At 47.1% G+C, this 12992-nt stretch overlaps 1 protein-coding gene across 1 annotated transcript in view; it reads right to left on the reverse strand.

Annotated features, from left to right (window-relative positions):
* Nucleotides 1–12992, reverse strand: part of PDHX (pyruvate dehydrogenase complex component X) — a 68908-nt gene that overhangs the window by 29564 nt on the left and 26352 nt on the right. The window contains exon 5 of the mRNA XM_066583500.1: nucleotides 9442–9540. Within this exon, the coding sequence (XP_066439597.1) occupies nucleotides 9442–9540 (99 nt within the window). The remainder of the gene's footprint in view (nucleotides 1–9441; nucleotides 9541–12992) is intronic.

A 12992-nucleotide genomic window follows, 5' to 3' on the forward strand; every position in this document is an offset into this window, starting at 1 on the left:
GTCCTTTAATTACAGAGATTCTAGCTCATCAGCACTGGCCCCCGTGTCACTTTAATGATGTCACGTGCGGGATGACTCCCCTGGGCAGGTGCTTGGGAGCGGGCATGTATCCCATCCCCTCCGCAGCCTCCAGGACATATTAACTTAACGAGAGCCAAGATGCAGAGGTCAGACCCTGTCAGATCTGCACAATGTATCCGAGTCCTAGATACCAGGCGGAAAAGGGTATTTATACCAGATGGGGTCACCAACACAGCCAGAAATGATATACACTCATTGTCAGCACCAATCCCTCCCCAGAAGTTGTCGGGTGGAAGAAAACTTTTTTTGTGTGATTGTAACACGGATAGAAGTAAGAGAGATTACAATATCAGAGCAAAAGGAAAACTCATTGTGGAGAACCGACCCCTTGTAGGGAGGCTCTAGTACCCTGTTGTACCGCCTCTAGCTTGGATACAAGATGTGATACAGGTGGGCATGGAGGCTCTAGTACCCTGTTGTACCGCCTCTAGCTTGGATACAAGATGTGATACAGGTGGGCATGGAGGCTCTAGTACCCTGTTGTACCGCCTCTAGCTTGGATACAAGATGTGATACAGGTGGGCATGGAGGCTCTAGTACCCTGTTGTACCGCCTCTAGCTTGGATACAAGATGTGATACAGGTGGGCATGGAGGCTCTAGTACCCTGTTGTACCGCCTCTAGCTTGGATACAAGATGTGATACAGGTGGGCATGGAGGCTCTAGTACCCTGTTGTACCGCCTCTAGCTTGGATACAAGATGTGATACAGGTGGGCATGGAAGCTCTAGTACCCTGTTGTACCGCCTCTAGCTCGGATACAAGGTGTGATACTATTGGGCATAGAGACATACAGTTTCTGTTATCGCTCCACATTTGCTGTAACTGAGCCTCTAGATCCTGCAAACTCGTAGGTTGTGGAAGTTGGAGTCCCAGATGGTCCCATACGTGTTCTATTGGCAATGAATCTGGCGACCCGGCAGCCACAGAAGTGTGACAACATTGTGGGGGCTTCCTGGGACCCCCTTGTGTGTGCGGCCGAGCATTATCCTGCTGGAAGTCGCCATGAGAGGAACACATGTGGCTGCAGGATGTCCTGAACATATCGCTGAGCTGTCATTGTCCCTCGTACCACTACTAGGGGGCACCGACTGTTGTATGCGATGACCGCCAAGACATCACACCAGACAACCCAGTTCCTCTACTTAGCGACCAGTTTCATCGTTCAGGATATCCCTGCAAACGGATGCGACGGTGGGTGTCAAAGGTAATGGGCACCAGGAGACCAGATGACCTTCTCCCAAGCACCTGGAAAAGGTTCTGACAGACAAAGGGGTATAACGATGGCGCCCCCTGTCTCTGGATGGCCTACGATGAAACAGTTGTAGCTGCTGGTTCTTGTCGGACAATCAGACGCTCCTCTCTACTAGTGGTCTGTTGGAGGTCCGGGGCCCCGGTCACCTTGTGTGCCCCCATCCACTGGCTCCAACACCTCCTAACAGTCTGGTCAGATGCTCCTCTACTGGTGGTCTGTGAAAGGGGGGTCCTGAGCTTGGTCACCTTGTGTGCCCCCATCTAGAACAGTCTGGTCAGAACGGCCCCGGTGGGGGACAATTCATCAATACGACCATCCAGCTTCTCACATCCCAATAATGCGCCCCCTCTGGTAACGGGGTGACATCTCTTCTCTGCGTCGTAGAGGCGTCTAGTAGTCAAGAAGCTCTACACAAGCGGAAGAAGAGGTCATTACACACAAGGGGCCTCCGAGAGCCTCTTATAGGCCAAGGGGTCTCAGGTGACAAGACCATTCAGCCAATCATTTGTATATCTGAGATGGAACCGCGGGACGAATTCTACAGTAAAACAACAATTTCTTCCGGGGGCGCTTTTTTTTTCTTCCTTTGAACAAAGTGTATATTATCTCTAAGTGCGGCCATGTTTGTTGTCCGATCACTGTCGAATAAATAGTAGAACATGTTTTAGAGTTTCCGATATCTTTTCCTTTTCTTCTGGTCTCTGAGCTCTCTGTCTGGTGGGCTGTCATTTTTTGCAATGCCATCACTGGTCATGTGACGGAATCCCTAACGCAGATTGGATCTAGAATCATCACTTGCCACCATTCAGAAGACTAATTGTCTCATGGTCATTTACAAAGCCATACCTGTGTAATTGCTAATCAAAATGTTCCTGCGCTGCATGTAAATTAGTAAACGCAGTCCAGGGGGCGGGCCGGACCGCCTTTCTTTTCAGCAAGCTTTGCCCATAAGCCCGCCCCTTTCTTCCCAGAAAGTGCTGCAAATTGTCATGAGGCCCTGGCGTCACGGATGCGGTTCTGCTCACAGACGGGTCACATGACCCGTGAACGTCACTGTGTTGCAAGAATTTGCAGCGCAGCCTGAGAAGAGAGTGGTGGGCTTATGGGCAACGCTTGCAGAAAAGAGAGCCGGTCCGGCTCACCTGTCAGGCGGAAAGCAAAACGCTGGTGTGAATGCGCTCTCAATCTGAGCCATGGCACCGATCAACAAGATTGGCGCGCGTTTGTCTGGTTTCACACCAGCCGATTCAGGCTGTATGCGGGGCAGATAATCATTCGTACGAGTGTCCGTTTCCAAAACCATGTCATCGCCGTCAGCAGCACAGCCCCCATTTACATGGGGGGATGTGCTGCTCACAACAAAGAATTTTGTTGCCGCATGAAAGACACGACCACCCGACGAAGCGTTTGCCCGTTCACAAAGGCCGATGATCGTATGAATGAACATTCCTATAAATGTACTTGTCAACATGCCTGAGGTTTCATTCCCCACAGAGATAAGCAGCCTCATGTGTGTCTGGAAGCAGCTTATCCCCTCAGATCCGCTCGCTCATAGGTATGACCATCATGAGACTCTTTTCATTCTTCTCATTTTATATTCCGTCTACTGTCCAGAGGCAAAACCCAAAGTTGTTGATTTTCCTGGCGCGCCGCTTCGCTGCGTAACATAAAAGTAAACAACGACAAGACCCCCAGAAATCACAGAAATAGGAGAAATTTACCAGATTCTAAAAATACATTTCCAGGCTCATTAGCGATTCATCTGGAAGTAACATCAGACCCCCGAGGCTCTTAATTTAGAAAGCTTTTTACTCTGTGAGAACCTCGCACCCATCTGCAGAGCAAATGCTGCAAGATTTATGGACGATCTGTTCGTGTGCTTCGTTAACCATTTCACGGGCGGAGACGGGAGAACGCGCATCCCCGGCAAGTGGTTTGCTTGAAGAGCTCCGAGAAGGAAGGGGTTAATAGTGTCTGGTTGTGTAGAATGAAACGTGACAGCTACAAGAATGTGGAGGTGATGACTAATGCGAGTTCTGCTGCAGACGCTAAAAATAACCGCGCGACGCAAAAAAAAAAATACCAAAAAAAAAGCGATTTTCTGTTTCGAGGGATCAAACCAGCTCATTTCTAACAAGGCGAGAAAACATGAAAAGGGGAAATAATAAAAAGAGCTTGCTGTGGTCACAAGGCTCCGCTTTTCCAATTAAAGTGTTGGCAGGTTGCTATGGCAACAGGAACACATTAGTCGGTTTGGATTCGGGTACCCGTGCGCGCTGCGGAGGATTCGCACCAATGTAGCTCGGTGCTATTTGTATTGTTAGTGTTTCAATTGGGAAGTTCAGGTGCAGAAGTCATTAGCGGTGACCCGCCCGCGGTTACTGCGCCTCATCCGCAGCGAATACTTGCATGTTTAATTGCGAGGTCCAGAGAGGTGAAACACTTACACAGACCTGCGGTGTTGGGTCAACATTGTACGGCCCCTCTCTCTATGCCCGTCCAATCATCGCGGGTGGATGACTGTTCAGCTCATCTTAATAACTAATCCGGCCCCTTTCACTGCATCGTCCGCAACAGAGAAGTGGGGTTGGCTTAGGTATTTGCCCCTAAAAGGTGTGCATAGCCTTTAAGCAAGGGTAGTGCCCACAGTAGTCAATCAGATTATTACGTCATTACTTATACATAGTGTAGACATTAAGCAGGGGTGGTTGCCGTAGTAGCCAATCAGATCATTACTTATAATACATAGTGCAGACATTAAGCAAGGGTAGTGCCCACAGTAGTCAATCAGATTATTACTTCATTACTTATACATAGTGTAGACATTAAGCAGGGGTGGTAGCCGTAGTAGCCAATCAGATTGTTGCTTATAATAGTGTAGACATTAAGCAGGGATAGTGCCTGTAGTAGCCAATCAGATCATTACTTATAATACATCGTGTAGACATTAAGCAGGGGTGGTGCCCATAGTAGCCAATCAGATTATGGCTTATAATACATCGTGTAGACATTAAGCAGTGGTGCCCATAGTAGCCAATCAGATCGGTCCTTTTAATACATCGTGTAGACATTAAGCAGGGGTGGTGCCCATAGTAGCCAATTAGATTACTTATCATACATAGTGCAGACATTAAGCAGGGGTGGTGTCCATAGTAGCCAATCAGATCATTACTTATAATACATAGTGTAGACATTAAGCAGGGGTGGTGCCCATAGTAGCCAATTAGATCATTACTTATAATACATAGTGTAGACATTAAGCAGTGGTGGTGCCCATAGTAGTTAATCGGATCTTCTCTTATAATATATCGTTCAGACACTAGGCAGAGGTGGTGCCCTTAGTAGCCAATCAGATCATAGCTTGTGTAGATTTTATGCAGGGGTGAAGCCCACAGTACCCAATCAGATCATGGCCTCATTTTTTAACCTTTCTTTCGCCTGCACTGCTCTTCATATGCCATTACGTTCCTAATCATTATAAAATTAAAATTGCTCTTGTAGACTCTGAGAAATAAACGTGTCAGGTCCCCTCTAATGATTGGCTAATAGACAGTCTTTGGAATAGTGTCTCTTTAGTGCAATGAAGTAGAAATATTGTGAAGCTCTCCAATATTCATGAGAGGACTTGTTCTCCATTCAGCCGGATTCGGCTCCTCTGGAATACTGACTAAAATAATGAACAGACCAGGTAAAGAAATGACCTGGGAAAGCTTCTGAGCATATGCAGCCCTTAAGGAAGCCTATAGATAATACAATGCCCTCTTCTAGCCTAGACCACCAGAGAATATAATATTAAGCCCTCTTTTAGCCCAAACCACCAAAGCATTTATAATAAAGCCCTCTTTCTAGCCTAGACCACCAGAAAATACAATATGAAGCCTTCTTCTAGTCTAAACCACCAGAGAATAAAATATGATCTCTCTTTATCGAGTCTAGACCACCAAAAATCTGAATTCTCTTCATTGAACTTGACCACCAAGGAAAGGGGCATTACCCTACAAACACCAGGGAAAATATAGAGCCCTCTTCTAGTCTAGGCCACCAGAAAACATACTACAAAGCCCTCTTCCAGCCTAGAACACCCAAGTATAAAATATGAACTCTTCATTTAATCTAGACCATCAAGGAAAGGGGTATTACCAAAGATTACTCGAAAATATAACAAACCCCTCTTATAGCCTAGAGCAGTAGTTCCCAAACTTTTTCACCTAAGTTTATTTTCTGTCTCGAGCTTTTATATGAAAACTTCAAATAAAGGAACAAGAATTTTTGCACGTTGAGCTAGCTACATCTACTTAATTGAAAGTAATAGTGACACCCACAGTAGTCCCAGTAATATTAACCCCCTCAGTAATATTAACCCCACAGTAGGTAGCCCCATTAACATTAACCCCACAGTCGGTAGCCCCGATATTATTAACCCCACAGTAGCTAATCCCAGTAATATCAACCGACCCCAACCCATATACTTACCTCCTCCTAGTAGTCAGCACCGCTCCTCCTCTTCTTGGCGCTGATCCCGGGTACACACTGACATCAGTGTGCGATCCCGAAATGCTTCCTCTCTTGTGGAACCAAGTTGGAGGGAACTAGGGGAGGAGGATCCTGGGAGCACAATGACGTCAGAGTGTGCACTAGGAACAGTGTTGTTGTGTGATTACTGGCGGAGGAGCTGCGACACCCCAGCCGGTAATCACTACAGTGGTAAGCAGCCGTCGGCACGTGTGCCAGCAAAGAGGGCTCACTGTGCCCTCCCCGGCACATATGCCATAGGTTCACCACTACGGACCCTTGGTCGGAGCCCTGACTGTCGCTCGCAGAGCTCTAAGGGCTCCGCGGAGCACAGTTTGGAAACCGCTGACCTAGACCATCCAGATGGGTGGGAATTACTCTACACCCATATATGAACCTCTTTTCTACCCTACACCACCAAGTGGCATTACTCTAAACTACTCGGGAATCCAATATTAACCCCTTCCCTACCATAAACCACAGAATCTGCTGACACTAACTCTACTCTAAAATCTGAAAAGTCTTAATAAGTTTTTTTTCTGTTAATCAGGGAGGGGGGGGGGGTGGGAGAGTAGATCTGGCAAACGCAGGACATGTAGTGAGCGCAGGCGGGCTCACCCCTCATTTGGTACTGAGCTTCTAGCAAAACATGGGAACGTGTCATGTAGATTCCCGGCGTTCTAATTACAAGATATTTTAGGCAGTGTTTCATAATGTATCGCTTCCATCATTACTTTCCTGCAGGCGAGTCATTAGCACCACGACGAGATGCAGCTACAAAAAGGCAAGGCTAAAAATACAGACAAATCCGTCAGCGGTCGGCGAAGTGTCCTCCCAGACTGGGACGCAGGAAAAGGAGGACGCACAGAATGGTTTATCGGCACGCTTGTCGTATGAAAGATTTATTCCGGAGCATTCCTCCTGTTTGGATCCTTCGCAGCCTCCCTTTAACCTTTCGAGTATTCTGCACTCTACACCCAGTGTGTCTTGGAAAGACTGATGAACTTATTTCCAAGAGCCGTTGTGACTGCAGCTCGGGCTGGCCAATGTTTAAGGCCGAGGACTGTGGACCCCCGTGTGTTCCACAGGTATATGAGCTATATCCATGATGCACGGAGCCCCCTTGTTCAGTAGTGGCTCACTAACTTCTCAGACAGCGCTAAAGAAATAAAGCATTATGCAGCACCCACTCAACTCGATGCATGTGATGTGGGATCAGTCAGGTTCCCCAAAAAGGGAGAGCGGTAGGGGCACTAGTGGGGGTTTTCTAGTACCCAGAACCACCCACTTAATGCCATTAGGAGATTCAGCTACACCTCCATAGTTAAATAGTTGCCAGTTCCTTACATATAGCTGTATAGAGCTAGATTAATGAGACTTGTATACACCTGTAGGCAATGTGCTCCACTTGGGACAGATCGGGCTTAACAGAATGCTGTCAAAATACAGTACACTGCAATACAGGTATTACAGTATATTGCATAAGGGAAAAACAATTGTGAATTTAAGTCCCCTGTGGGGACTTAAAAAGAACACACAAAAACAAAGAAAAACAAAGCAAAATAAAGACTTAATTATTATGCAGATCTTCGTGGGCATTACGCAGTTTTGCTCACATTTGCGTGTAGGAATTAGGTAATACGTGAGCGCAAAAAAGGAGATACGCTGTTATGTACAGTATAATTTCGCTTCCATATGCGGTGATGGGTCGGCTCACCGTCGGCTCCACAGCAGTAAAATGCTGCGTGACTCATGCAGCATTTTATGCTAACGGCCATGCGAGCCCGGCCTTAAAAGTAAAAAAAAAAGGTGTTTTTTTTAAAAAAGGTAACAATTTAAAAACAAAACCCCTCCAAAAATGGCAGGCGAGACGTTCAGGGCATTTTAATGCCATTAATATGCCCCTCTGAGAACGGCCAGCGGCATTTAAATAACTACTCTCTCTGATTGTTACTGCTATGATCAAACACAGCTGGCACCCGCCACCTAGGCTGCAGGCTTGGCTCATGAATCTGCCCCATACAATCACGACTGACACGTGCCGTACATGTACAGCACACATGGGGAAGGGGTTGAAACGGTCTTACCATTTTGCTGCTGCATAGCCTGTGCAACACCTCCATATAGCTGACTATCCTGCTGAATTCAAGCACTTTGCTCCTGAGAGCTCCGGCCCACTTGCGTTTTTTAATGCTCCGATATAGCTGCGTTTTATTTTTACACAAATGTCAATGGGACTTTCTAATGTTAAAAACGCATCACAAGTTGGCGCTCCGCAATTTTTGTGCGATGCGTTTTTAACATTAGAAAGTCTCATTGACATTAAAAAACGCAAGTGGGCAGGAGCCCTCACTGTGTTGGCTCTTTGTTCTTCCCCATTCCTTCTATCAGCGTAAGGCCCAATGTCCATGCGCGGACGATCTGCAATTCAAGCCACCAATAGGGAGACATAGGCGTCCGCAGCTTAATTAAAGCATGCAGATTTGTTTTGCACGGAATCCGACCCGCCTTTGGGCACGAGGCCTTAAGGTCCTTTTACATGGTCTGATTATGGAGCATGAACATTAAAAAGACCGATGATCAGTGAGCATGGAAGGGCTTGCAGATTGGCTGTACATTTTCCATGTGAACAGGAAGAGGTACAGCCAGCCTGGGGGGGAATGAACAATTGTACTAGCCGATTCTCAAGCCATGCAAAAGAAAATTAAATGAGTGCCTATTGACCTGTGTGTGTCGAGCGGTACTTGTTACATTGGGCCAAAAATTCAGCCGGCCTAAAAGGGCCTGTAGGAATATCAGAGGTTGGAAATTGAGTTATTTACAGCAGATCAGAGTATGGAGAGAGGAAAGCATCCTAGTTATCAGGGAGAGAAGATCATACAGGTTGTACTGGGTCAGTGTACAGATAGGGAGGAAAGCATCCTAGTTATCAGGGAGAGCAGATCATACAGGATGTATTGTGTGAGTGAGCAGATAGGGAGGAAAGAATCCTAGTTATCAGGTTGTACTGTACAGGTTCTACCGGGTCAGTGTACTGATAGGGAGGAAAGCATCCTAGTTATCAGGGAGAGAAGATCACACAGGATGTATTGTGTCAGTGAGCAGATAGGGAGGAAAGCATCCTAGTTATCAGGGAGAGCAGATCATACAGGTTGTACTGGGTCAGTGTACACATAGGGAGGAAAGCATTCTAGTTATCAGGGAGAGCAGATCATACAGGTTGTACTGGGTCAGTGTACAGATAGGAAGGAAAACATCCTAGTTATCAGGTTGTACTGTACAGGTTCTACTGGGTCAGTGTACAGATAGGGAGGAAAGCATCCTAGTTATCAGGGAGAGCAGATCATACAGGTTGTACTGGGTCAGTGTACAAATAGAGAGGACAGCACAGAAGTCTGTGGGGTGGGGGGGAGGAGTAACAAGAAACTTACAGCAGTTGCAAGAAAATGTAGATGATGACCAATCTGGCCATAAATGATACGTTCCATATGGACTTACCACCCACCTGTTCCCGGAAAGAAAACACTAAAGTACCGACAAGTTTGAGAGATAATATTAAGTTATGACATCTGCAGTTGCTACGATTGCCACTTACTCTTTCGTGATTATTCCACGGGGTCCGGACGGCACCACAATTTTTGGGTCGATACCATGCGTGTCCAGGATGTGTCGAGCAGCCGGACTTATACGGACCCTGAAATCAGATATACAACCGATATAAAAGCCATCTTGGCTGAGCGGCGGCTTGTACACGTGGCCGTGTTTATGCAATGTCTCCTCTGTTCAGATTTGATGAGTTAAAGGGGAATTACACTTTCATTCAAGCTGATCTCCTAAGCAGATTAGTGTATGTTCACTGGCCTTACGGCAGGGTCTGTTGTATTAATTACAAGAGGATCGACACAACTTCCCCGGGCAACAGAAGTAAACAGAACATCCATGTCCTCATGTCGATTTGTAAAGAGGATTTCATTTGCTGACAGCAAGCAGAGATCTCAGCGAGTATTATAGCTCAAAGTACGGAAAAAAAAAAGTTTTTAAAAGGCACATTTGCAAGCAATCTTATTAGCGCTCCCATGCATCTACGGCCGGGCTCACACTACCACGTCGTCTTCGGTTGTTCAGCTTCGTCACAGCATGCGAACAATGGCAAAACGAAAGCAAGCGCTTTCCCGCTTTTCACGTACGTTTCTTGCATGCGTTAAAACGTACGTGAAGGTGCCAGTGAGGACGGGCCTCAATAATTCTGGAGCTTCTTCTCTAGGAACGCTGGGGCCTATCTTTCAGAACCCTTGGATGCCAGAATTCAGGCGCCCAAGAGTTGTAGTTTAGGGGTACGCACAAATATCAGACTTTTGGGACATGTACGCTGAGCCCCACCATCCTTTGAAGAAAAAAAAAAAAAAAGTGGGCGGTGCCCAGCTTTAGGTAGTATTGCCGAGCATGGCAAGGGTTCATTCACACGGGTGTGCGCAGTTTCGGTCCCCAGCATTTTACTGCATATTTGGACCGTCTTGCGTTTTTTTTTTGCACTCGTATTAATTGCGTTTGTCGCATGCGCAAAAAACAAAACCGCGAGGTCCCATAGATTCCTTCCTCCGAATCCACACCAAAAGATCCGGTGCTATAATTGACAAACTGCAGATTTAAATCCCGCCCCCGTGTCCATTTAAAGGGGTTGTCCCGCGCCGAAACGGGGTTTTGTTTTTTTTTCAACCCCCCCCCCGTTCGGCGCGAGACAACCCCGATGCAGGGACGTAAAGAAAGCTTACCGGAGCGCTTACCTTAATCCCCACGCTCCGGTGACTTCTATACTTACCGGTGAAGATGGCCGCCGGGATCCTCTTCCTCCGTGGACCGCAGCTCTTCTGTGCGGTCCATTGCCGATTCCAGCCTCCTGATTGGCTGGAATCGGCACGTGACGGGGCGGAGCTACACGGAGCCGGCATCCTGCACGAAAGGCTCCATAGAAGAAAGCAGAAGACCCGGACTGCGCAAGCGCGGCTAATTTGGCCATCGGAGGCCGAAAATTAGTCGGCACCATGGAGACGAGGACGCCAGCAACGGAGCAGGTAAGTATAAAACTTTTTATAACTTCTGTATGGCTCATAATTAATGCACAATGTACATTACAAAGTGCATTATTATGGCCATACAGAAGTGTATAGACCCACTTGCTGCCGCGGGACAACCCCTTTAAGCAGATTTTTTTTTTGCAACGTGCGAACAAGCTTTTAAAAAAATAAGCAAAAAAAAAAAAACCACACACATTAACCCTTTGCAGTCCAATTTTGGATTCAGGGTTTCCTAGGGGGGTTTCTCTTTTTGCCATTATACAATGGCACCATCTGCTGGCTACACACAGTACTGCTGTATGGGGCATGCTGGAGAGGCCCCCGACAACAGAGCGGCCAGTAATATATTGTAAGAATACCCTGCCGGACGTCTTCCGAGCTGTACAGCCTTCAGTCTGAATGTCTTGAGACGTCAGATAGTGGATTGGAAAGGGTTAACCTTGCCGTTCCTGTAAATGCCGTAGATTTTTGGTGCGGAGAGTCGACACGGAACCCCCGACCCTTAGTCTCTTAAAAGGTGTCCTCAATGGTCTGTGACAAACAGCAACTATTACATGCAAGACGCACCCAAGTCAGCACACGGATGTCTTAAGACACATGAAGACGGATTAGACTGCAGTGTAGTCGATACTTCCTGCGAGAGGTCTCGTAGGTGGCGGCGGTCTGCTCGGATATAGACAGCGGTCTTATCGGATACGGGGAGAGTCACCAATGATGAATGGGCGGCAGCGACGGCATGACCTTTGCAGCGTGATTTTCGTGTTGGCGCGGCTTTTAGAGTCTTGCCGGTCGCCCGGGGCCAGCACGATTCTCTGCACTCGCATGCAACATAATGAACTACAAGGCAGCTGGGCGCACGTCATTAGAGGCGCACGCTCCGGCTCAAGCAGTTGGCTGCGGGCCGCAATTAAAATGAACACTTGTGATTCTCACACGTCTGAGCAGAATGTCATGAAGCGGACATGTGCGGCCGGGAAGCAGCTCTACGGACCATGATGTCAACAGAGTTCCAGGAATAGAATGAAAATACTGCAAATGTCTTAAAGATTTTGTCTAGTAGCTAGACGTAAAGGGGGTGTCCCACTACTAGCTGTTTTGCTGCAGGAGGCAGACAGCTCCATACATTGCACAGTGGCCCGGGTTGGTACTGCAGGCTGTATCCTATTCACTTTTACAGGAATTAGCCTGTAGTACCAACCTCAGCCACTATGCAATGTATGGAGCTGTCTGCTTCCTGCAACAAGACAGCTAGTAGTGGGACACCCCCTTTAACTTTAAAGGTGCTGCATCAAGATATTTGATATAAGTGTATCTTGATGCAGCCTCTTTAAAGTTAAAGGGAGTGACCCACTACTGGCTGTTTTGCTGCAGGAAGCAAACAGCTCCATACATTGTGTACTGGCTGAGATTGGTACTGCAGGCTAATTCCTACTGGGTTTCTCCCAAAATAGGAGACTGTCTATTATTTGCCCCCCCCCCAAAAGGCACAAGGTCTTATTTTACTTACCTAGCAGGCACGGTCCAGATCCCTCCTGCTTCTCTCCAGAGCTCTGGCACAGTTCTTGCAGTTCTTGGCCTCCCTCACAGAATCACTTCCTGGTTATGGATTCATAAAATCTCGCCTCTATGAAGCGATGGCTGTGATTGGTACTTTGAGCGCTGCTCAGCCAATCACAGCCATTGCTTCCTGGAAGCAGGATTTATGAATCCCGTAACCATGAAGTGATTCTGTAGGGGCGGCCGAGGACTGCAAGAACCGTGCCAGAGCTGTGGAGAGCAGCGAGAGAGACCTGGACAGAGCCTGCTAGGTAATGCATTTTTTATATAATGCAGCTAGTGCTTATTTTTAGGGTAGGGCTTATATTTCAAACCTCCCCGAAAATCCTTAAAAACACTGTATTAAAGTGAATGGGACTCAGCCTGCAGTACCAACATTGGCCATAGTGCAATGTACAGGGCTGTCTGCTTCCTGCAACAAAATAACTAGTAGTTGGACAACCCCTTTAACTTTAAAGTGGTTGCATAAAGATACCATATTTATCACCTGTCCACAGAATAGGTGATAAAAGTC

The sequence above is a fragment of the Eleutherodactylus coqui genome, chromosome 11 (genome assembly GCF_035609145.1).
Source record: "Eleutherodactylus coqui strain aEleCoq1 chromosome 11, aEleCoq1.hap1, whole genome shotgun sequence".
In the NCBI taxonomy this organism is placed as follows: Eukaryota; Metazoa; Chordata; class Amphibia; order Anura; family Eleutherodactylidae; genus Eleutherodactylus; species Eleutherodactylus coqui.